Source organism: Pantherophis guttatus, chromosome 1, assembly GCF_059756535.1.
Source record: "Pantherophis guttatus breed Tessera chromosome 1, ASM5975653v1, whole genome shotgun sequence".
Lineage (NCBI taxonomy): Eukaryota > Metazoa > Chordata > Lepidosauria > Squamata > Colubridae > Pantherophis > Pantherophis guttatus.
Window position 1 is genome coordinate 303,521,123 of NC_142063.1, and position 27,224 is coordinate 303,548,346.

Consider the following 27,224-nt stretch of genomic DNA (forward strand, 5'->3'; position numbering starts at 1 on the left):
TCGCAGGTTAGGCGCTGTTGCCATGGCGATCTGGGAGTAGATCAAGGCCTACAATTGTCGGTGCCGTTTTTGACGAAGTTGAGAAGAGATGCCTGGGGCCAGGTAAAGAGAAGACCTTTCGGGTTGGGTTTGCCTTAGTGGGGACCCGTGACGTGTTACACGGGCTATTCCTGCTCTGGGGAGACTTGTGCGTCCTGTGCCTTATATCAATAATCGGCCGGACTATTTTGCATTCCGGAACCCCATCCCTCCTCGCTGCCCCAGCGAGAGAGAAAGCGACGGCAAGTGGGATTCTGAGGCGCCGTTGCCATGGTTATCGGGGAGTAGATCGCGGCCTAAAATCCCCGCCGTTTGTTGCCCAAGTTGCCACTTTTCGCTCGCTTTCTTTCTCGGAGGGAGAGTGAAGCTCGCTGGGCCGCTGTTCGTCCCTTCGCCGGCGGAGAAGGGTGCTGTTGCCAAAAGGGGCATCTTGACGGCACACAACTCTTGTCTCGGGGCGGCGGCAGGAGCCACAAATGCATTTTTCCATACTTTTCCGCCCTAAAAGTGGCGAACGAGCAGCGACGGTGTCGCGCGATCACTGAGTGGGATCCCACCCTCTGGATCTAAAGCGGGCGAACAAGTTGATTCAAACGGTCAGAGGCGCAAAGGGTGAAAATGGAAGCGACCGGGAGCAGTGCGGTCTGCCTTCCCGCTGCGCTGCTCAGAAGATGCTGACTCGCACAGGCGACAAGCCAGCTCGGCGATCTGTTGTGATCGGATCCAGGTTCCCCACCACCACCACCACCTGCTGTACATGTAATCCTTGATTTAGGACCACAATTGAGCCCAACATTTCTAAGAGAGACATTTGTTAAGTGAGTTTTGCCCCATTTTACAACCTTTCTTCCCACAGCTGGTAAGTGAATCATTGCAGCTGATAATTTAGTAACCCGGTTGTTAAGTGAAACAGACTTCCCCATTGACTTTGCTGGTCAGAAGGTCGCAAAAGGGGATCACATGGCCTTGGAACACAGCCACGGTCATGAATACATGCAAGTTGCGAAGCATCCGAATTTTGATCACATGATCATGGGGATGCTTCAAAGGTCGTAACTCTGGAAAATGGTCACAAGTCACTTTTTTTCAGTGCTGTTGTAACTTTGAACGGTCACTAAGTGAACTGTTGTAAATTGAGGACTACCTGTAATAACAACTAAGTAGAAGTCCGCTTCTCCTTGCAGATTCTGCCATCATCACCATACATGGCTTTGTTAGTCAAGTGGTCACTGTGCTTTTGGCAATTGAAAAGACCTATGGGATGGGAACAGGATATGCTGTCAGGGAATTTGGGACAAGCACACACGCACTTGAAATTTAATGAAACTCAAATATGATCTTATTAGCCGGAATTACAGATAGTCCTCGATTGCAGCAGTTCATTGAGTCACCGTTCAAAGTTACAACGGCGCTGAAAAAAGTGACATGATCAAGGTTCACCCTTACGACCACTGCAGCATCTCCATGATCATGTGAAAATTCAGGCACTTGGCAACTGACTCGTATTTATGACGCTTGCAGTGTCCTGAGGTCATGTGATCACATTTTGAAACATTTTGACAAGCAAAGTCAATGAGTAATCCAGATTCACTTAACAATTATGGCAAGAAAAGTCATCAATGCAACAAAATTTACTTAACAAATGTCTTGTTTAGCAACATAAATTTCAGGCTCAATTGTGGTCGTAAATCAAGGACTACCTGTATCTGCTAATGAGATGAAGAAGTTCCCGTGGAAATCAATGGCAAACCAGTTCCATGCTGTTGCCAAAGAAACTACCTGGACATACAGTGTAAATAGAAAGTCTACACACCCCTGTTAAAATGTTAGGTTTTTCCATTTTAAAAAAATCAGACCAATTCTGCATTTTTTCTACCTTTATCATAGCATGTGTCTGATTCTTAGTGACTTTATAGGCAAGTGCTCTCCATGCTAATATAACACATAAGCTGTACAATTCAATTGAAAAACAAACAAATCATTTAGGTAGCAAAAATAAAAATAAAAAAACATATATTAACATGGTTGCATTAAAATGCATACCGTTAAATTAATATTTTGTTGAAGCACTTGTTTTTATGACAGCATTCAGTATTTTGGGGTAGAAGCCTGGCACATAGAATATGTTGCCTTGGGAATCGTTCCAGAAGTGCTCCAAATTGCAAGGTCATCTCCTGTGCACAGCCTTCTTCAGGTTATCCCCACAGACTTTCTATAGCACAGGTGTCAAACTCGCCGCGTCACGTTGCCGTCATGTGACATATTGTGACGTTTTTCCTCGTCATGGAGCTAGGGTGGGCGTGGCTTGCACATGATGCATCCTGCCTGCGGGTTGCCAGTTTGACACCCCTGTTCTATAGGATTCAGGTTTGGGCTTTTTTTACATCTCAAAAAGCTGGCATTTTAACAGGGGTGTGTAGACTTTGTATATCCACTGCATCCATGAAGGAGTAATGATTAAAAGAGTGTTTACTTTTATGACTACCATGGTAGAGTACAGATCAGTGCATACTTCTTAGAATGAAGTCCTACTGAATTAAGTCTCATTTATAGTGATTCCCAAGGCAAGATGTGCCATGCTGATAGGCTTCTACCCCAAAAGACTGAATGCTGTTATAAAAACAACAAGTGCTTCAACAGAGTATTAGTTTAAGTGTGCATCTTAACGCAACCATGTTATTGTTTGTGAACTCTAAATTGACCCAAAACGTAATCTGTTCTCCACACAAGGCCTAAAACTAGATAAAGAATCCAATTAAACAAATGAGTCAAAAGCATTCTTCTTGTTCTTTTATTTACTGAGAAAAACTATAATGTATAGTCATTTATCATTTATAAACGTCAATTAGCCAGTAACCCCTTGTGAGTTAGCGATCAGTAAAAAGAGGCATTCCTGCCTTTATCCTACAATAAAGGAAAAATGTATTAATGTGAAAACAGAGCAAAACTGAATGCCAGTCTGTACAGTTTAGAATTCAAGTTTCACAAACTACTCTCATGCATTTTAATGATTTTAATGATTCTCAGTGCTATTCTGATTTTAATAAGTACATATTTGTAGCCAGTAATTCATATCATAGCCAATTAAGATAAATAATTTTAGTTTAAAAATATGCTAGTATTTGGTATTTATTAGTGTTCCCAATTTCAGTGAAGAAAGAAAAGAAATGTTTGTCAAAGAAGCTTCTTAAATGAATTTTTTGTTTTTGTGTGTGTGCCTTTGAATCAGTATTAACATCTGGTGACTGCTTGACAAAGTTTTCTTGGCAAAGTTTTTTGGAAGAGGTTTGTCATTGCCTCATTTCTAGGGCTGAGAGAGAGTGACTGGCTCAAGATCACCAGTTGGCTTCGTGCCTAAGGTGGAATTAGAATTCACAGTCTCCTGGTTTCTAGTCCAATGCTTAACTACTAATTCAGAACTGGCTTCTTTAACTGCACTTATTGGGACATATTCTGTTTGAAGATATTTGTATTTTGTTTTCTTTACTAGTGACACTATATGGGATATTGCTAAAGCGGAAGTTGAGAAAAGAGAAAACAGTGAAGATGGCAGAGACATTCTGGAATGTTGTGAAAGATCGTTATTCTTTTTAGGAAATAAAAATGGGGTAATGATCTGTATTTGACTTTTATTTAAGCAGAATACTTTGTGTTTTAAATATATAATAAAATAAGTTGTCCTCCTTTAGCAGTCAACTTGTTTAGCAATCTTTCACAGTTACCACCGTGATGAAAAAGTAACCTTGTGACTAATTTTTGCATTTTGCTTAATGTAAGTTCATAAAGCAAAGGGAAGCTGAAATAAAATTGTAAAATTGTGATGTTTTGCTTAGTGATCAATTTGCTTAACAACTAAGTTGCCAGTCTCAATTGTGGTTGCAAAACAAAGACTATCTGTACTAAGTGTATTTCTTACTTGTGTGTTCTAGTGACAATGATTGCCTCCTGTAACTTTATCCAGCCCATATCTGCAAATATTTTGGGATTCAGTTCCCAGTTTTTAATATTTTACGTTGTGGGAGGTGTCTGAGTCAGTTTGATAGACATCAAGTTGAAGAAGGCTGGCTTAGTGAACAAACTTAAACTTGAACTGCTGACATATTCTGCTATATCTCAGTATAACCAATCTCAGTGGGCCTTATTTTTTAAATGAGAATACCCAAAATGAATGGAATCAGCATTTTAAAAATAAAAGTCATTCTAAAACCTAAGCAATCATGTATTTATTTTTATAGAAATGCAAGAACAACACATCATAAATAGACTGTTTTCTCCAACAGTTTAATCCTTATAGCATAAAGTAATAAATTATATATTGAAGGTTATGTATATTACATGCATTGTTTTTTATTTCCATCTCATCAGTTAAAACCACTTCCTGTAGAAACACATTATTTGATTAACCTTCTATATACAATTACCAATGATTCCTCATATGAATGTAATTGGTAGACAGATAGCTACTGTCATTCTTGCATTTAAGTGTCCTGTTGTTATTATTAATAATGTCATTTCCAATACTTTGAATAATTAATAGTAATAATACCAGCACAGCTACATTCTGATAAAAAGTAGAAGCTAACTTTCCAATAATCATATGATGTATAATTGGCTATGTTTGTAATTTTCAAATATTTTCTTAGAAATTATTTTAAAGAATACTTTACAGCATGTAGAATGATACAATATGTATGAATCACTGACATTTCAGTAGCATTCTTTGTTTTTAATTTCTAGGGTAAGACTAGTATTATATTGAGGTGCCTTGACAGGTATGTGTTTAAACTTTGAAAGTATTTTATATTTTCAAAGTATTTATCAACAATATCTTCATAGGAATACAATATAATAAATTATTTTCAAACAGTCTAGAAGAAACTATATAAAGAGCACTGTATAGTTAATATCAGATTAAATGTGTTTGTGCAGAAGTGTTATAGGATTTAACATGCACCTACCTTTCAACAAGTGATACTTCAGTGTTACGGTTTGTTTTGGGTCCCTCAGAGTTTATCAAAAACTCAGAATGTATTCCCATTTCCCACTTGCTTTGAACCTTATCTTTTCTGATTTCTAGCAAACTAGCTATGTGCTTTAAAATAACCAATAGCTTTTGTGGCAGTTTAAGCACCAACATATTTATGAAATCAATATATCTTGCAAGAACCATAAGATATTTGACTCTTGTTTGAAATGTTGCTTTTTTATTATTAAATTGTTGGTAGTCATTAAGTAGTACTATTAGTTCTTTAGCGGCTAGAGACATTGTATTGGCAAATTCTATTTCTGCTGTATATTCATTTTGCCAAATTTTCTTTTTTTTAAAACTCCAAATATAAAGAGTAAACATTCCTAAATATACATATTTAACTCTTTATGATTCCTTAAGTTTCTATTCGGCTTTATTAGATTTTTGTTCTTAACTGCATAGTTATTAGAAATAATCTACTGGAAATTGTAATAGTTTTAAATTTAATTATTACATAGAGATTTCATTCCAATGTAGTCATTAGAAATAATTTTCCCCAGCCAGTTTTTCTTCTGTGGAATGTAAGTGGAAAGTTTTGTGCAAACTACTTGTTTTTATAATATTTAACATTATAATATAATTTTTCTTAGCCTGTCAGTAATTTTGCAAATTTGGTGGGTGGGATATTCTAATCTTTTAGAGATGAAGTTCCAAAACCAACCCTAGCTTTGGAATATACTTTTGGAAGAAGAGCAAAGGGGCATAATACAGTAAGTATATTGATTTGGTAAAGTTGTCTGTGAATGCTATTGTATTAATCTTTAGGGTTTGAGAATTGCAGCATGATGTATAGTGAGCAGTGCATTACATCTCATATCACAAAAATCTTGAGCACTATCTAGTAAAAGCCTTTGGCCACTTTACATTAATATTATAATGAGCTTTGAAAAACTTGTATTTTCAGTAAATTACTTTGCAGTGTTGGAAACAGTATTATGTATTTGCATCGTAAGTCTTCGTAAATTTGTAGTTTTCTTTTTGACCATATTTCAATTGACATCAAACTAGTGAAAATTGACAGTTATTGTCTGATATAATCATGTGAGGTTCCCAGGTCTGGAAAGTATTGCCTCAATGCAGATTTAGAGTGGTTTCTTTCTGCCTTATGAGTAAATGAATATACTATATAGCCAGGATGAAGAACCTATGGCACGTGTGCTAGAGGTGGCACACAGCGCCCTCTCTGATGGCACATGAGCAGTCATCCCAGTTCAGCTCCGCTGCGCATGCGTGTGCACACCCTGCCAGCCAGCTGGTCTTCGGGTCTCTGCCACGCATGCAAGGGTGGTGCGCGCATCCGCGGGAGAGCGGGGTGCATGCGGGGCACCATGCATGCATGCATGGGGTGGGGCGCATGCAGGTGGCTGCACGTGCATGTGTGGGGGCTGGGACACATGCGGGGGGGTTGCACGTGCATTGCATTTTGGGGGAGCGGCTGCACGCATGCGCATTTGTGCACACACACTTTGGGCATTCAGTCCGGAAAAGGATATCGCAGCTCCATCACTGCTATATAGATTGCAATGTATCTATATCATCTCTCAACAAAAATATAGTTATCTCCAATAAAGTAAATAAATTGATTCCCACTTTTATATTATATTTCTTGTATTCATCTGCCCATATTAGTTTCTTCTTGTTTTTGTCTCATCTATTATCTGCATTTATAAGTCACATTTTCAGTTGTAGTTCACTTAATCTAGTGTTTCAGTTTTGCCTTCTTCTATTTTTAAGTCTGTGCAGTAGATTTGTTATTTGACAAACCCTGATTGCTGTTCTGGCAGTTCTCTTTCTCATCAACATCACAAAATATATAGTTGCACAATTTTCAATTTCAGCAAATCTCCAAAGAAAAGATGCCAGTGTCATCCTTGTCATCTATTATAATATGATAAACATATCCAGCCACCTCAGGAATCAGATGAAAGTCTGCTAATATGAGAACAAAGTCTTCTCATAGGACTAGTGAAGTAATATTTTAGCTCCCTGATCCTCATATTAGCTACATATGAAAAAGGAATATACTTTTGACTTCACTTCCTCTACTTCCTAATGCTACAGGTGCCAGCAACAATATGTTTTCTGTTAAGTAGGTTCCAGATGAGCTTAGGTAGTGTAAGGTTAGCTGGACATATTCTCTGTCTTTCTTGGCAATAAAGCAGTTTCTTTATGTTGACTCCAGCAAGAATGGTAGTGTTTTTTATACTTATTCATAGTGTTATTTGTTTGTAAAGTACATTGCAATCTATATCTGCTAATCATAGGTTTTGGTATGGTAAAAACCGCTACAAATCTTATGCCAACTAATAAAGACTGAATGCACCAATTATCACATAAAGCTAGAGGAAAACTTTCTTCGCACAAAATACACACGTGCCTCCTATAATTTTGTAAACAACAAACTTAAAGACTCGAGATCCATCCCACCCCTAAAAGGACCAAATGACGAAGACTGTATTGACGAAATCGTTAAAGCCAATCTCTTTAACACATTCTTCGTCTCAGTCTTTGTAAACAGCAACAACACATACCCAATATTTCCCAGTCGTAATACAGACAATTACAACGATTACGGTGATCTTATACATATCGATTTTACAGAAGACAACGTTGAAAAGGCACTATGCAATCTAAAACCATCTCTATCTATTGGACCTGATGGACTATGTGCATACTTCTTAAAAAAGCTTTCCACTGCAATTGCAGTACCTCTAAGCATAATTTTTGAAAAATCTTTCAGTACCAGCTCCTTGCCCTACCAATGGTCACAAGCCACGGTCATCCCTATCTTCAAAAAGGGAGACCCTAGCCTAGTTGAAAATTACAGACCAATCTCTTTATGTTGTATCACCTGCAAAGTCATGGAATCAATCATTAACCAATCTATTACACTCCACCTAGAGACAAACAACCTACTCTCCAACAAACAATTTGGTATCAGAAAAAAATTATCCTGTAATCTATAACTACTACATTGCAAAAACATATGGACTACACATCTTGATCAGGTCAAAGCAATAGACACAATTTACATAGACTTCTGTAAAGCTTTTGATTCAGTGGTACACAACAAAATTATTTCTAAAACTAAAATCCTATGGCATTTCTGGACTCCTACATGAATGGATAGCTGCCTTCCTGTCAAACAGACAACAAGTGGTCAAAATAGGAAGCGCTCTATCAAATCCTGTACCTGTTAATAGTGGTGTTCCCCAAGGCAGTGTTTTAGGTCCAACACTCTTCATACTTTACATAAATGACCTTTGCGATCATATTAAAAAAAACTGTGTTCTCTTCGCTGATGATGTTAAACTGTGCAACACCACTGACAATTCAACTACCCTTCAAAAAGACCTATGTGTCAGATTGGTCTAACAAGTGGCAACTTCAAATCCCAACCAACAAATGTTCTGTCTTGCACATTGGCAAAACAAAACAAAAGATAAAATACAAATTAGATGGACATGACATTGTAGATGACCCTCACTCTGTCAAGGACCTTGGAGTACTCATTTCTAAAAATCTAAGTGCCAAAGCCCACTCTAAAAACATTGCCAAAAAGGCATTAAGAGTTGTTAACCTAATCTTGCATAGCTTCTTCTCTGGTAATATTGTACTACTAACTAGAGCATACAAAACATTTGCTAGATCAATTCTCAAATACAGCTCATCTGTCTGGAACCCGCACTGCATATCAGACATAAATACAATTGAGAGAGTCCAGAGATATTTTACGAGAAGAGTCCTCCATTCCTCTACCCGCAATAAAATACCTTATGCACCAGACTTCAAATTTTGGACTTAGACAACTTAGAACTACACCGACTTCTGTCTGATCTAAGTGTAGTTCATAAAATTATCTGCCACAATGTCCTACCTGTCAATGACTACTTCAGCTTCAACCACAACAATACACGAGCAAATAATATATACAAACTCAAGGTAAACCGCTCCAAACTCGATTGCAGAAAATATGACTTCAGTAACAGAGTGGTCAATGCCTGGAATGCACTACCTGATTCTAGTTTCTTTCCCAAACCCCCCAAACTTTAACCTTAAACTGTCTACTGTTGACCTCACCCCATTCCTAAGAGGTCTGTAAGGGGCGTGCATCAGTGCACCAGCGTGCCTACCATCCCTGTCCTAATATTCTTTTTACCCTTACTGTTTTCATGTATTCAAATTAAGTTTATACTTTTACCTGTTATCTTATATATGCTTGACAAATAAATAAATTAAAATAAAATAAAATAAATACATAAATAATATTTATATTTAATTGAAGTCTATTTAGATAGAACCAAAAATGCCTTAGATTTTATGTAATAATCCTACTGGTATCTTAGCATTTTTGACACCTGAGAAATTATGTAATTGAAAACACAGCTATATAAATTTTTTAAATGCTACTAATGCATCAAGACATTACAATGTGAGGGTTTTTTCCTATTACATTTTCAGCCTAAAGATATTGCTCACTTTTGGGAATTAGGTGGTGGAACTTCGTTGTTGGATTTAATCCCTATACCAATAATGGCAGTTAACATAAGGTAAGTAATGAAAGGCTTAATTATCAAAAGTAATTTCATTTTACAGAAAGTATTTCAAATTTAAATTTATTTGTATTTAAGTGCTCAGTAATTTTTCTTGTAGATAGTAGTTTGGATTTAGTTACATGAAAGTTTTCTGCCAATGTTAGAATTGGAGATTTGTATAATCAATCCTGTCTAAATAGTGCGATTCTAACATCATCCAAGGAGTCATCAATTTTTATTATAATACAGCTAACTATGCTAGTTTTAGCTATTTGTGGGAGTAATTAAAAATGTAGTATGATTTATATTCTTAAATTGGAAAGAATCTAATTTTTGTCTTTTTATCTTTGCCAGTACTGCTATTTCAGATACTCTTGGACCATTTGCTAATCCATAGTAACAGGTTTTATTAATCCAACTAATAAAACAGCATAGTAAAAGATTCTGTAAAGTTTAAGCCATTTTCAAGGGAAAATGTATTTCTTTAATGTTTAGGTAAATTTGCTAAGACTTTGGGAAGGGATGTTTTGATTCATATTGAAGTTCTCATGAGTGAAATATTAAGGTGATATCTTAAAAAAATAAGGCTTCTTTTTATAGGACATTTGCTATTATTCTTGTCTTGGATCTTTCCAAACCAAATGAACTCTGGCCAACCATGGAGAGTCTTCTACAAGTCACTAGAAAGCATGTAGACAGAATTATATCAAAACTGGGACAAAACAATTCCAAAATAGCTACTGAAATTAAGCGGAAGATGTGGAACAATGTGCCAAAGGATCATCCTGTAAGAACTAGTATTTTATTCATATGTCACAATCTCATACAAAGTTAATTGTTTTGAGAATCATAAACAATTCTTTTATATTTTCACGCATGAGTGAAAATTTATTAGATATAAAAGAAGTTGTTCAATGGAAAATTATAGCAATTTAATGAAAATTTAGCAGGAGCAGAAAGGAGATAAGGTTTCTTATGAGTTAGACATCTAATGCTATTGTTATGGCATGTTACAACAATCAGGAGATACGATTTTACAGAAGCACTTTGATATTGGTTTTATAATCTCCTTTTCAAATGAGGGTAATAACTTCTATACATTTTTGTTACCTGGCAAGGCAACTCAAGGAAGCTATAGTTTTAAGGAAAAAATGTAGTTCCAACAACCTTCAATACAACTCTATACTTTGCACTTATTCAAGTGTCTATCACAAAGTCAGTGTCTTTTGATAACATGACAACTAATTAAATATGAATTTTTAGGGAAGTTAATACCAGCCCTTGACACTCAATTGGTAATTTGCTCTCTTGAAGAAAGTAAAATAGATTGCCAAAGCTGTCATTGAAAATATACCTGGTGCTTTTGTCTTGTATAGAAGTTTTGCATATTCTATATGCTGAGTGAGGTCATTCCTCAGTGTGGGATTAAGTATCATTACTATGCTGATGACACTGATGATACTCCCTTGTACATCTCTGCCCCAGGCCATTTAAGTAATGTTGTCAAAGTGTTTTCTCAGTGCCTAGAGAATGTGTGGGTCTAGATGGGGAAGAACCAGTTTTGACTCTGGCAGTGAAAATAGAGATTTTAGTGTCATAATGCACTTATAAATCAATGGTGGAGCCACATCTGAAATAGTCCTGGTAACTGCATCTCAAAAAGTATGTAGTGGAACTACAGAAGATTCAGAAGAGGGTAATTAAGATGATCAAGGGATTAGGGCAACTTCCCTATTGGGGAAGATTATGACTTTTAGGACCTTTAGGGCTGAAAGGAGACAAATGAGAGGGAATATTTTGAGGTATACAAAGAATGCATGGTGTGAATAAAGTAGACAAGAAGAAGCTATTTTCCTATTCCTGAATTACTAGAACCAGATTTACTTAATTCTGGACGATTTGGGACAGACAAAATCAAATATTTCTTTTATACAAGTAATTGAACCTTGGAATTTACTATCATGAAATGTGGTGCTGGCTATAAGGTTAGCTGGATTCAAAAAATAAGGTACGGACCAGTTCATTTCATGGAAGTGATGGAGATCAATGGCTGTTAGCTTGATGGAAGTATGACTTCATCTGCTGCGAAACTATTAGGCTTCCTTGAGCAACTGACTGGCCACTGTGAGGATAGTGCTGGACTAGATGAACTAAAGATCTATCCATCACAGTACTATATATGTTCTTATGACAAATATATTTCCTGTCTTGCTTCATTTATTACATTGATTCCAATTCACTAACACTCTGGAGTAGGAAGAGCCCCAGCACCTTCCCACTTTTTCTGTTATGAAAATCACACATATACAGTAAGTGCAAAGGTAAGGTGTCCTGGACAAGAGGAAACCATTCCCACCAATCTCAGAACCTAGTCAGTTTCTTCCTGTCCAGCTTCTGCTACTGTGTAACTTCCTTCACATTTCAAAGCAGTAGCTTAAGCCACTAGTGAGTTATAGCCATCCCCATTTGATCACACAGGTTAATTGCTGTGCAGTCTTAAATTTTATTTATTCAAAGCTTATATTGAGAAATGATAGTTGTCTATATAATATGGAGCTTTATTTTTTCAGCAAATTGTCATTACATTTGCAATTGATGATAACAGTACTGTTGTTTCTTATTAGGATCGTGAGCTAATTGACCCATTTCCAATTCCACTAGTTCTAATTGGAAGCAAATATGATCTATTTCATGTAAGTAATGCTCATTTAAGTTTTTTTTCTATTATGTACAATTTGGTGAGTTTGGATTTTTATTTTTTAAAATAATTTCATTATATATGTTTTTTTGTGATAAATATTATTTTCCCTTTAGTTTATTGATGCCAAGGAATGTAATAAGTATGGTTACCATTGGAAATGAATAAGTTACTTATGTAACAGTGAAGTTTCTGGCAAACAGTATAGTATCTGTTTTAAAAAGAGTGAATCATTAGTATATTCTTCTTTCTGTAGCAAATGTACACTTTTATCACTTAACAATTGATGTGTTCCTCTGATCAGAATTGAATGATAGCTTCACTTTCTAAAGTCCTGGCATTGATTTATAAAATAAGTTTTTGAAGCCATGATTTTTTTTGAAGGACCATCTTGATCAGCTTAAGAAGCCCTGGAAAATGAGATACATTAGTAACAAGATAAGACTTAAAATGAGATAAATGAGATAAATTAGTAACAAAGACCTGTTCTCTACGAATTCCCTCCTAAAGAAATCTTTTAAGCCTCAATATGATTCATAATTTGTGTGTTCCTTAAACTTTTAATATTATATAGCTTACCATCAACACATATTCCTTTCACGATCTCATTTTAATGCATTTAAAAACAAAAATAAACACATTCCTTTTGCATTCTTAAATGTTATGCAATTTCTAAGCATTATTTGGTAGGGTTTGGTATATTTTAGAAAGCTTTCATTCTTAGTACTTTGGTAGCAAGATAAAACATTCATACCAAATCGATACATAATTCCTAGCATTGTAAACCTAGGTTCCTTCAATAGCTTGCTTTAGAAATCATATTCCTTCAAGATGATTCAGCCATATTCCAAAAACAGAATGAACAGGCCCTGATGAGATATAGTTAAAACAAGTTTGAAATATATAGACAGGCAGCTGAAGTTGATCAGAATTATAACTTCAGCAGAAATAGTGTAATTATGATCAAATGTCCATTAGTGAAATATCCATAACTTACCCACTTACACGCTAGTTAAAGCACAATCATCTTGAAGCCATGCTATCCCTCTTTTATTCTTATTTATCTTATGATTTAATACAAGTAATCTTCGAAGTTATGACCATTCGTTCAGCAACCAAGGTTACAGCAATACTGAACAAATGGCATTTACACGTGGTCCCCAAGGTTATGGCCGTTGCACCCCCTCTGCAGTTATATGATCAAAATTCAGGTGCTTGACAGCCCATTCACATAGCCACAGGAGTGCTTCAAATCCTCCTCACCTCTATTGCCTCCCCATCTCTACCCTTTCGGCCTCTGTATATAACATCACTCCTTCGCACCTTAAGCCTCACACCGCAGCCAGCCACCCAGCATCACAACACAAAGCCCCAGCCACGACGACCAGGGGTGGGTTCTAAATTTTTTTACTACCGGTTCTGTGGGCGTGGCTTGTTTTGTGGGCGTGGCTTGATGGTCATTTGACAATTATTTAGGATTTAGCAGAGGTACTGGTCTACCAGGCTTTTAACTGCTTGCAGAGCTGTACCGATCTACCCATTTATTTTGGCAGGCACTGATCTACTCATGTATTTTGGCAGGCACTGATCTATTCATGTATACTGCTCAAAAAATAAAGGGAACACAAGCAGAAGACATCCGAGATCTCAATGAATGAAATAGCCTTATTAAATACTTTGTTCTTTACATACAGTAGTTTATGCACTGCTCAAACAACTAAAGGGAACACAAAACTACTGTATGTAACGAACAAAGTATTTAATAAGGCTATTTCATTCATTCAGATCTCAGATGTCTTCTGCTTGTGTTCCGTTTATTTTTTTGAGCAGTGTATTTTTGCAGGCACTGATCTACTCATGTATTTTGGCAGGCACTGGTCTACTCATGTATTTTGGCAGGCACTGGTCTACCCATTTATTTTTGCAGGCACTGATCTACTCATGTACTTTTGCAGGCACTGGTCTACTCATTTGTTTTCTTTTAACACTGATCAGCTGTAGGGCGGCCCTTTGAAGCCCCGCGGCAAAAGTTTAAACAGTTTTTTTTTCCTCTAGCCATCAGCTGGGACTCAGGAGGCAGGAATAGATTAGGGGTGGGGCCAAATAAAAGGTAAGAATAACGCGGGGGGGGCGCAGGGGCAAAACTGGTTTGGTGATATCATATCGTCACCACTATCGGCTCGGGGGAACCAGGCCGAACCAGGAGGAACCCACCACTGACCACCACGACTGTGCACTCTGCAGGCTCTGCCACACCCACCCAACCTTTACTGTCTTCCACTGCGATGAGGCTTGCCCAGCCTGGCCTTATGTGAGGCAGCTACTGGCCTTCCCACGGCCACTCACACTATTCTCCAAATTGTATGTACCCCACACCCTCTTTCCCCAGTTTTCCATTACTTACACATAATCCCTACCTTTCTTCCCTGGCATCTCTACGCTTGCCCACATCTGTGCCCTCCTTCCCTTGCCTTTCTGCCCTCACATGCACCCCATGCCCTCCTTCCCCAGTTTCCCTGTGCTCATACCACAACATTTCCTCCCCCAACTTGTGCATGGCCTGCATGGGGTCTCCCACCTTCCTGCAGCCCTCCTACATTGCTTGCTTGGGAGTCCCTCAAGCAGTACAGATATTTATTCATAGCCTAATAAATCAAGACTTATTGGACTAGAACAATTATATGTAGATCAGATCTTAGTTAATGCTTGGAAACTGTCTCTATTATTTAGCTATAGTTTGAATAATTGGCCATTATTGGAAAAGTTCACCATATACATTGGCATATTCATTACGTTAATTTATTTCTAGTAATAATAATACATTTAAACATGTCCATATATGCTTAGGATCATTTTCAATTTATTATACCAAAAGTTGATAAAAATAATCCATCTCTATAATTCTGCTTTCAGATATGTTGATAATTTAATAACAACACCATGGTTACTTGCTACCTTTCAGAGAAATAATAATACAGTTTTGCTGATACTGAGATGAAAGTTAACATTTGATATAATTTTTAAATAGTTACCTCTTAGTTTAAAAATATGTAATGTAACACTATTATATACTGTAAAATTCCTAGGATGCTATTTATTTTTTTTAGGAATTTGACTCTGAGATGAAAAAAATAATATACAAGACACTTCGATTTGTTGCTCATTATTATGGTGCATCTTTAGCGGTATGTATGATTGTATTTCAGAAGTACAATCCAACTGTTATTTAATCTTTTTGAGTCTGTTGGTTTCACTGAAAATAAAAACTTACTGTGTAGCAGGAATGAAAAAAGCAAATCTCATCTTACAAAATATATATTTTAAAACAGTCCTATAAAATATATGTATATAAATGTCAAATACAATTACTGGTACATATAGAATGCTGCTTAATATTGAGCCTGCCAGGTTTGAAAAAGATATGCTGTAAGGGAACATAAATGAATGAAAAGTTCAATTATTTGCCAGATGGAAAAAACTGGCACATTTTATTTATAAAATATAATACAATCAAAATAAATACAAAAATAAGTTTGTAACACTATGAATAGTATGGGTCTAAATCTAAAGTGTAGAAAGGTTATGGTTATTTCAAGTATTCTTCAATAAAGAAAATTCTAATGTATTTTTTAAAAAATCATTATTTTTATGTTGCAATGAATTAGTTTTTTCTGTGTGGACACTTAATAGCTTCTGAATTAAATTACTGGGTTGTAGTTGGAATTACATTATTGTGTTTGGATCTAATTGATATTTAATTGACCAACCAATCTCAGTGAAGTGTATCAATCTGTTGGCATAGATACTTTATTCATGACATGCTTCAGAATCAATATTTTCCCAGCAGATCCTCAGTAGCAGAGGTGGTATTTAGCCGGTTTGGATCGGTTCGGGCGAACCAGTAGCAGCAACTGCGGGTGGGCCACCCCCGCCCGTCCGCCCTGGCATAATGCTGTCCTATTTAGCCACATTTTCAAGGCTCAGAGCATGCATGGAAGGTGCACGCGTGTGAGCAAAAAGCATGTGCGGAATGCTGGGCGCATGCACGGAATGCTGGGTGCACACGCGCAGAAGGCGCAAAGCCAGCGTGCATGGTAAACTGGTGGTAAGAATATGTGAAACCCACCGCTGGTCAGTAGGATTCCCTTCTCTCTGATGTCACCTTTAAGTATATTTCAGAGGTCCCTTCAAGGTTAAAAGTTACTATTGAAACAGACACATATTAATACAGAAATATAAAACTACAAGAGTAGAAAAGGAAAAATAAATAAAAAGAAACAAATGTATACATTTGGCAACATTGATACCATTGTGTATTTGTATGTAAACGATTATATAATATTAAGAAGTACAAAGATAAATATATTCGTTTAAAATGGATATATTTTAAAGTTTTCTATTAAAAAGATTCAGATTGGACCTTTTCCATACCCAGCTGTCTACTCAAAATGATTTTATATAAATGAAGACATTAGAACACATTTTTAGGTATATTGGAAAATATAGTTAAAAATGTAAAATAGATTTCATTAAAGCAAGCTGCAATTGTTCTTCAAAATATTTTACCACCATGTTATTTTTTTTAGCCATTGCAAATTACAAATGTACTATCATAATTGATTTTTATGATCAATTCTCCAAAATAAATGGATGACAGATTTATGCTATAAAGAAATGCAAGCTCATTTATAGAATTCAGATCCCAAATCCTCTTCCCGTACATTTTCTGTTATTTTCAAGGGAACCTGTCACATATGCTATATTATTTTAAAATATTAACATTAGGATAATAATGATTTTTAGAAATTAATATGTATCTTAAAAAGGGATAATATTTAACTCTTTAAAGGAGATAGAGGTGAACTAGACTTTAAATCTTATTTGTGTTAAGAATAAATGAATTCTTAAAATCTTAGAAATATTATGTCTACATCAAAGTACAGATATTCCTCAACGACCACAATTTAGCCCAGAATTAATGTTGCTAAATTAGAAATTTGTTAAGTGAGTTTTGCCCCATTTTACAGCTTTTCTTGCCATATTTATTAAGTGAATTACTATAGTTGTTAAATTAGAAACACGGTTGTTAAGTGAATCTGGCTTCCCCGTTGACTGCTTGTCAGAAGGTCACAAAAGGTGATCACATGATCCCAGGACATTGCAACGATCATAAATATGAGTCAGTTGCATCTGAATGTAAATCACATGACCATGGGAATGTTATAACGGACATAAGTGTAAAATACTGTTATAACTTACTTTTTTCAGTGCCATTGTAACTTTGAATGGTCACTAAACGAACTGTTGTAAGTCAAGGACTACCTGTATGGGTCATAGAAATCAGTGTATTCATGTTAAAAGAGGGGCAAGTTTTGAATGGGCTGGGTATGACATTTTACTATGTGAAGAATATAATTTGTTATGTTCTTCTCTCAGTTTACTAGCAAATCAGAAGCTCTGTGGCTGAAAACACGTGCACTTATTAACCATTTGGCCTTTGGTTTTGATAGAAGGTAAGTTATATGATTTTATACAAATGGCAATCCTGTCCAAAATGTTCAGTAAATAAATGCAAATAGATTTTAAGGCAACTCTTCTATATGTTCAAGGACCCTTGCTCTCAAATACTGTATTGGCCACCCAATTAAGATTTATGAAATAAGCAAAGTTGCAAGTGCTGAAAATGTTTTTAAATTAGGTTTTGTCTAGAGAATATTTTCCTCCTTTAAATGAGCAAAGCATTTGTAACAAGTGGGCATTTGTTGCATTGTGCAATCCCAGGAAAACCACATTTATTTAAAGAGTTGTAGCAGGAGTTTCATTTATGCCTTCACATACTTCAGAGTGCTTTTTGGAACTGAATATGAAGAATTGCGTAGTCCTGCTCATACATGTTGCAAATTAAACTCTTGAACAATGTTTATAACTAATTTATTCTATTCATATTTTTAAAGCAAATCCATGTCAGTGGATCCAAGTAAACCACTTTTTATTCCAGCAGGAATGGACTCCCTTAGTCAAATAGGTTGGTAATCTTTTTTAATTTGGTTGACTATAATTTAGTTATTGCCCATGCAGATTTAAAAATATAGAGAGTACAGCAGGCGTGTCAAAATCAAGGCCCGCGTGATGCTTAGATCTGGCTACAGAGCCAGCCTGGAAATATCAATGAACCAGCCCGTGGTGCCTCAGCTGGCCAAAATGGGCCGGGAGGGGGCCACAGGCAGCCCCTTGCAGCCCGTTTTTGGCTGGCAGAGTGCTGCAGGAGGACTGAATTAGACTGGATTACAATTATGTGCCCTCAAGTAAGTGCCTGATATGGACAGAAATCAAGCAACATCCTATGTTAATACTGAAGTTTAATGTCAGATTTTGCATACTTTAGTCCATTTAATCTACAATCAGCAATGTATAATTGACAGCCATTTCTATTTACTTTCCTGGAAATTTACCTCTGCTGTTAGATCTTGTATTATCATGTTATTTATGCTATTGTATTTTTATTATTAGTTGAATAATAAAATACAATAGTATAAATAGCTTTTCTGCCTGGAAAAGCAATTTATTATTAACAATGGGGTATAAATTTAGAAATAAAAAGTTTAGTGGAATATGAAGAATAAGTAATAAATGTTTGCCAGTAATATCTGGTAGAAGAGATAGGAAAATAGTTATAGTAAAGAACTGTGGAAAGAAAGAAGAGAAGGAGGAAAAATGCATCTTGAGTCTGTGTCAAACACCCACCATGACCATGACCATGATCACCATGACCATACCCAACTCCAGCCACCGCAACCTGGCCCTCTGATGTCAAACACAACCCTGATGCGGCCCTCAATGAAATCAAGTTTGACACCCTGGGGTACAGGGATGAAACAGACAAAATAAAAGTGGTTCTGAAACATCAAAGACTGCATTTATGTATAATATCATTGAAATAGCTTGCAAATTTTTTTTGAAAGATTCAAACATCTTCAATACTACTCTAATTATAAAAATTACAATGTAATCCTACAGCTATCTAGTCAGCAGTAAGTCTTATTGAGTTCAATAAGAATTACACTCAGTCAGATGGGTAACAGATGTTAGCTGTGGTACAGCAGTTTTAATGTTCTGAGTTGCCTCAGCCATCTGAATGTTCACCAGGTGATTTGAATCAGTTACTGTCTCTTAGCCCAGCCTACTGTGTTTTCCGGAAAATAAGACCGGGTCTTATATTAATTTTTGCTCCAAAAGACACTTTAGGGCTTATTTGTTAGTTAGGTCTTATTTTCAAGGAAATATGGCACTAAATGCATCTGTCTAACTGACAATTTTAACTGGGACTTATTTTTGGGGTACGGTTTATTATTACAAGCATCCTGAGAAATCATGCCAGGGCTTATTTTCTGATTGGGTCTTATTTTTGGGGAAACGTGGTAGGCTGGGCTGAGACAAAGTAACTGATTCAAATCATCCAGTGAACATTCAGATGGGCAGGGGTATCCTGGAGAAAATGGGAAGAGGCAGCAGATGGCAGATGGCTTACTTCTCTTTTAAACTGTTGAGTGAATATTATTACAAATATTTTTAATAATTGTCAGGACCGCCTCCTGTTTCTGATAGTGACATCGGAAAGTTGCATGCACAAACACCTTTGGATTTATGGAAAAAGGTTTTTGGAAAGATATTTCCCCCAAAGGTAGGCTTATTTCTAATTTATATATTAGAATAAATAATTTTTTTATTAATAATTATTAATGATATATTAAATTACCTCTAATTAACCCAAATTATTAGTTCTGTTCACCACAGTTTGGACCAATAAAATATAACTGAATCCCATTAAGAATAAAGGAATTTAAGAATCCCTATGGAAACCCAGTCTTTTAGCTGATGTTCTATTAGCAGTCAGTACTGCCTAGTTGGCCACAGCCATCATAGGCTAGGGCAGTGATGGCTAACCTTTTTGCCATGGCATGCCGGGGGGAGGGCAGGAGGGTCACATACATGCGTTCCCACATCCATAATTCTATGTGCCCCGCGCATGCGCACATGACCCCCCCTCTTGGCTGGGAAGTTGTCAAATGGCCCATTTTCGGTCTCCAGAAGACCTCCGGGGGGGTGGGGAAGGCCATTTTCGCCCTCCCCAGACTCCTAGAGAGGCCCTGGAGGCTGGGGACAGCAAAAATGGGCCTTCTGGTCCCACCAGAAGTTGTTAAACGGGCCATTTTCGGCCTCCAGAGGACCTCTGGGGGGATGGGAAAGACCGTTTTTGCCCTCTCCAGACTCCTAGAGAGGCCCTGGAACCAGTTGAGAAAGAAAAATGGGCCTTCCCCACCCCAACCCCCCAGGCCCTCCGGAGGTGGGCCCAGAAGACCCAAAAATCAACTGCGTACCCCAGAGCTGAGTTCGTGTGCCCACTGATATGGCTACACGTGCCACATGTGCCATAGGTTCGCCATCACGGGCCTAGGGCCTTCATCATAAATTGCCCTATATATGAATGAACTGCAAAGGAAAAAAACAGATACTCCTATAGGAGTATTAACTTCACTGTGGACTGAATACCTTCTTGCATTTTGCTTTAAATATTGTGGAGACAAAGCTGCTTTTCTGCCTATTACTGCATAAATCACACGTGGTGCATCCAAGCCACCTAGCTCTACTAATAAGAGTTGCCTGAAACAACCCAGAGGTGTTACAGTTCTGGTGTCCTTGATGGACAAATCTGTATTCAGAGGTGAAGGGAAAGGGGAGCAGGCTCTAATTTGATTATTTTAGCAGCAAAAAATGGTAACTTCCTTCACAGCATTAGATAGTTCCAATTAGGATATCAAATAGATTGGTAATAAAATAATAATAATGAAAATAATAATAATAATAATAAAATAATACTAAAATACTAATACTAAATAATAATACTAAATACTTAAATATTTAATAATAATAAATATAATTAATCATAATATAATATCAAATAAAGAGCCTTTCAACTAAAAAGTCCACAACAAATAATTAACAGAGGAAAAAGGGATTCTTGGGCTGACAATGTTTTTCTACGCTTGTTAAGGGACATTTCAAGGCACACTTAAGTTAAGCAAGTAAATAGAATTACTTTTTCTACTTTTTACTTTATATTTTCAGAAAGTAGACATTTTTAAAGAAGCTAGGGATCCAGCTCAGGATCCACAATATGCTGAATATGAAGTTGATGCTATGCGAAGTCAAAAAAATGAGGTATGTTGTTATGCTACTATTGTGGCCATATTTTCTATAATAAAACCTGGATAATTTATCTGGTGGTCCTCAGCTGCTATAAATATGTCCACAACCAGTAAAGTTGAGCTTTTCTGGTGAGAGATCCTCTTTTAATCACAAAGGAATTTTTTTTTCCAAATCACTGTGAATAATAATTTCCTAACATAACACACAACAATTGAGTTACTATAGAAAGAAAACAGATAAAGACTTCTACATGAGGATTTGTGAGCTAGCATGTCTCCAAAGGAGCAGCAAAAAATTCAATGTCACAACTGAAGGACCAGCAAGGAGACCAGACCCGCGAAATCTCTCTGAGATATATTTATCATTGGATAGTTTAATATTAGTTTCTAGAAAATTGTTTATTTATATGTATATTAACCCAAATACATCTACGTAATCCCTGTGAAAAGTCTGTCCTTTCCATTAGGGTGATAGAATCATAAATAAGAATAGTCTATTCTGAAATCCACATTGGGTAACTGGTATGATAGTACAGTCTGACATTTAGAATTGCTAGGCCATACCTTTCTTCCGAATCTTGCAAATTCTTGAATTTGTTTCTTGATGTTTTGTTAGACTGCCATTATTTGTCTATGCCATTCGTTCAGTATCTTATTCTCAATAGAGATTAAAATAATTTGAAATAGAAATTTTAGTCTTGGTAAACTGCTGTACTTCTTTGTAACCAAGACAAATTTTATTTCTCCTATCTAGAAATATTGAGTATTATATGTTTCCGAATTGGGAAATAATAATTTTTGAAAAGATTCCTAAATATTTAGCAGTAAACTCAATGCCAATTAGCCAATTCACAAATTGCTTTTCACCTTCTGTCAAACTCCATAACAACATCTAAGTTTTCTCTTTATTAATTTGAGACATTTTCATTAATGTATACAGTATATGTTTCATCAATGTTGTTAAGGAGGCTCTACAATGAACAATTGTTTTAAAGGTGTGTGCTTATTTGTATGAAATAAGAATGTCTGTATGAGTATCTGTTTGTATGAACAAATGTCAGATTTGAATTCAGTTATTCTGAGGGACTATTATAGTCTCCTAGCCTTGATTTGACTGTTTCTAGATCAATATCCTGAACTCAGGGGTGGGCTCTATATTTTTTTACTACTGGTTCTGTGGGCGTGGCTTATTTTGTGGGTGTGGCTTGGAGGTCATGTGACTAGGTGGGCGTGGGTAGCTGGTCAGAGTCATTTCTGGAAGGTCCTCGCACTTACGACCAGTCCTCACACTTACGACCCGACACATTTGTTTGCTTTTAACACTGATCAGCTGTAGGACGGCCCTTGGAAGCCCCGCAGCAAGAGTTTAAACAGTTTTTTTCCCTCTAGTCATCAGCTGGGACTCAGGAGGCAGCAATAGATTGGGGGTGGGACCAAATAAAAGGTAAGAATAACGTGGGGGGAGGGCGGGGGGGAGAACCGGTTCGGTGATGTCATATTGTCACTGCTACTGGCTCAGCCGAACCGGACCGAACCGGGAGGAACCCACTACTGCCTGGACTGCATTAGCATTAAATAAAAGCTAGTTTTGTAAAAATAGGTCCATATAACATATTTTAAAATCTTAAAGATCTGCATATTTTCTATAAAACTTTCTGAATTCTGAATTTCCACACTATATTTAAAGACCTAGTTTAACATAAATGCATCTTAGGGATCACATCATTAGTAGTGAACCAAATTATTATCTTAACTGATACAATGTTTGTTTATGGAGCTGAAATCATCTGCAATTAAATACATATTCTAGGGTACTTCCACTAGATTACAAATAAATTTGAAATGACAGATTTAGGTCATTAATTGTGATCCTGATTTGTATATGAATGTGTGTACATTCCACTGGATTATGACTTTCATAGAGCTCAGATATGTTTCTGAATTTATTTTGTCACTTAGAATAGAGCATTCAGTTTAATTGCTTGTCATATACATTCTTGCTTTTCATTCATTCAAAATGTGATTGGGTGCTGCTTTTATTAACAAAATAGGAAAAACAGGGTAGCAGTAAGATTAATTTTCAATATGATTTAATCTTTTTCTAGGAGTTTCTTAGTTGCAGCATTCTTTTCTTTTAGAAAGATTGTTATCGTTATTGATGCCATTGAATGTTGCTACAGCTTTTGTTGCTGGTACTATTGCAGGAAAAATATGGTAATAGACAAGTTTCTGTCAAAAGAAAATTATCTGCAGTTATTTCCCTAAAATTTCCACTTGAAGTTCAGTTATTATAAGATTATTGTAACATTTGAACTGGCTTTTATGAAAACATTTTGGGATTTTTATATTTCATTTGATTTTAAAAGCTGCCAGATAACCCTGAATACATCTGTAAGAAAACAATTCCCTAGCTACATTCAGTTTTTAAATGCATTAGGATTTCCCATAATTATATGAAAATTGAGAGTGAAATGGCTGTTATCTTAAGAATAAGTATTAAATGCTTCAGAAAGCTAATCTTTTCGCCCCTTTTTTTAGTCCTTTGTTCCATACATTCTTTTAAAGATAAAGCATTTATAGAGAGAAGAGCATTTATGCTAAAGGTATACTGTCAAATATAATGCTTTGTATTCTGTTTCTTGGAGGTATTCATGCATGGTAGCATTTTAGTTCGTGCATTTTTCCCTGATCATTTCATGTTGTTCTTTGGACTCAGAATGTCTATCTATAGAGTTTTATATACTTCTCATATTGCTGCTGACATTAAGGACCACGGATTGGAAGCAGTACTAGGGATCTCTATTTCTAACCAAATCTTTCTCAAAGTCAAAGAAAAATCTGTCCTAAAATGAAACTGTTTGGATTTTTTTTTTTTTGCACTGATGCTCAGCTGCCATGGAAAAAGCCTACCATTATTCTAGAATGCAATAATTAAATTAAATTTAATTATTAAATTTCAATGAAATTAACTTGTAGTGACAATGAAGAAGCTCTGCTATCAGAAGATACTTAAAATCACAGGATTTGAGATTCTGTTTATTTTAGATTTTCTTAATACAATTAATTTGATAGAATAAACCTATATTGTCAGTGTTATGCACTTCAGAGGTATTATGCAATAATTAATGTTTATTTATATCATTATCAGACTGCTACTAGAAAGTAATTTTGGTAACCTTTACTTAAAATAAGGAAATTCCCTATTCCTAATCCTAACTCTTCAGAATGGTTCACAATCAGTTAACTCAGAATTAAGTCTTATTTGATCAGTGGAGATCACAGCTGCAACATAATCCTTTTCCATTTGAAAAAGAATTCAAACTAATCTTAGTGCTACATCCTGAAATGGATGACACTAGATTTAATTTCTGGCTACTTTAAAAACCAATTATAGCTCAGTTGTTTAGTACTTAGTACAATTGTTGATATTTTTCAAGTTGTTTGCACAGTTGTTAGTATTCAAGCCACTTATCTGATCAGATAAGTAAATATGCATCTGGAGAACAAGAAGGGGCTGAAAATGTATGCACTCAATTTGAGAAGTTAATTAACAATTTTGCAAAATTTGCAGAAAGATATGTGACAAACAAATAATTTATGAAATGCCATTGTTGGAAGAAACATCCTTCTGGGTTCTGCTCCAAGTGGGGAAACAGACACTGGAAACATGGAGACTGCTTGGAAAGATGGTTTAATGGTGGACAGGATCACATGGCTTGAGTTCCTGAACAGAAAAGGGGCAGATACAGAAAATCCTCGGGTTTTTATGCTCTCTCTGGCTCTGCATTTCTTGGGGCCCCAAAAGAGTACCCTGATTGGTTGTCAGACTCCCAGGGGGTGGGGGCCTTGCTGGCTGACGGTCACATGTGCTTCCCAGGTCACATGTGGTGAGTTTCTGCTGCTATTGTGTAGAGGGCTAATCCTTGTTGGATCTTTGGCAATTCCTACTATGGCTCTGCCTGAAGGAGGTAGATCTTTGTTATGTAGAATAGACTGGCCCAGGCCTTAATGGCCCATTGACAAAGGGTGGGGGCAGGAAGATGGGAGCTGCTTCAAAACATGCTTATCCCAGGGAAATATAATATTCTGCCTTTTTCATATTTCCTAAAATATTTCACTCTTCCAGGAGAGGGGTGGGTGCTAACTTCCTACACCATAAGAAAAATGTTTTCATTTCATTATGATGATAAATCGTCTAGTCCACATTTATACTTTTCCATTTTGAAAATTCAAAATCAATTCACTTTTGAACTGTTTGAGTTACTAAATAAAAAGCTATTTCTATGCCTCGGTATAGCACTGGGTAAGGGCTCTTTGAAACTGCAAGTGGTTGGTATGAGTGCTCTTACAGTAATATACTTCAGTAGTTTTCTAGCAAACCTTGGCATTTGAATGGCAAACAGAAACAATATGAAATTAAAAAATAAAACTACAGTTTGCTTAAAGTAAAAAAGGTACCTGAAAACTTCTTTAACCATGGCTTATTCTATGCACCACTTGCAGTTTCAAAAATGAAACTGATGCACCAATTTGCCCAGTGATGGTTATAAACAATCAGACCAAGAGTTTTAGTAGTATAGTATGTAGATATTTGTAGGATACAAAGGGAAAGGTTCAATGATTGAATGTTTGCAGTAGAATATAAAATGAGATGCACAGTTGGATTCATAATATTCGCAAGCTGAAAAGTACAATGCAGTCGTTGAGATCTTGCGATTTAATGTTTCAATCTATCCGTTTCCCTTTCAGGAATTAGAACAGTACAAAAGAAATGCTGCTAAAACCTGGAAAGAAATAGAATTTGATTCTTGACTGAGAATTATTTACCTTTCATCCAGCTTTCAATTTAAACCTATATTTCATATGTTTAAGTGGATTCAAATAAGGTTTTAAGAGCTATTTAATATATGACATGAGATCAGTTGTTTCAAGAAGAATTGAAAGGGTACCTGAAAAATCAACCAACAGCAAATTGATGTCTTACTGCCCAGATGGCTAGCATAGCCAGCCATTGTATTGAAAAGTTGTATACGTATATATTATCTGTTGGCTACATTGAAGCAAAAGTTTGAGTAAATAATTCCTGCAATTGTATAACATTGTGGTATGTTGTTTATCACTTCAGCCGTAAGCATCCATAACTTTTCCATACATCAGCGCATGCAATAAATGATACGTTTTAAACTATTGGACAATGAGTAGTCCAGAACTAACACATTTAGTTCTGTTTCTTACAGACTGTTTTTGTTTAAATTGAGGAATGCACAGATTTTATTGATTTTAGTGAAAGTATACTTGAAAATAAGGAAATTCATCTTTATGTTTTCAGACATCAATAGTTTAAGCCAATTTAAACTGCATTGAAAAATATTTACATTTTAAATAAAGTTTTCAGTAAAAGATAAATTGTATATATAAGGATTTCTCATGCATATATAAATGCATATATATGACATTTTTATATAACAATTTCAATAAAAAGTAACTCCAATTCATTTCACTTGTCCATGCATAATCTATGTCTATGGCTAACTGATTTGTAAAATACAACTAGCATCAATTACATCAATCCACTTTGTCTTTTCAATACAAGTAGTCTTCTGTTAGTGACTATTTGTTCAGCTACCATTCTACCATACTGTCATACCAAGTTATGACAGTACTGAAGGAAGACATTTACAGCTCGTCCTTGAAATTGCAGTCATCATAGTCACATG

General features: G+C 36.0%; 1 protein-coding gene across 1 annotated transcript; it reads left to right on the plus strand.

Annotated features, from left to right (window-relative positions):
• On the plus strand, window positions 1-27,002 carry DYNC2LI1 (dynein cytoplasmic 2 light intermediate chain 1). Its single transcript, XM_034427673.3, has 13 exons — window positions 1-102; window positions 3,530-3,647; window positions 4,777-4,811; window positions 5,709-5,778; window positions 9,530-9,618; window positions 10,204-10,390; window positions 12,228-12,296; window positions 15,409-15,486; window positions 17,738-17,814; window positions 18,256-18,326; window positions 19,885-19,982; window positions 21,428-21,520; window positions 26,257-27,002. Exons 1-13 carry the CDS (start codon window positions 89-91, stop codon window positions 26,317-26,319), a joined length of 1,062 nt encoding a protein of 353 aa, XP_034283564.1. The 5' UTR covers window positions 1-88; the 3' UTR covers window positions 26,320-27,002.
• Window positions 27,003-27,224: the final 222 nt, after the last annotated feature.

Excerpts from the sequence above, each read along its gene's own strand:
- DYNC2LI1 (XM_034427673.3), top strand. Across the intron at positions 17,815-18,255 it reads GCCTTTGGTTTTGATAGAAG|CAAATCCATGTCAGTGGATC; the intron begins GTAAGTTATATG and ends ATATTTTTAAAG. Across the intron at positions 19,983-21,427 it reads GAAAGATATTTCCCCCAAAG|AAAGTAGACATTTTTAAAGA; the intron begins GTAGGCTTATTT and ends TTATATTTTCAG.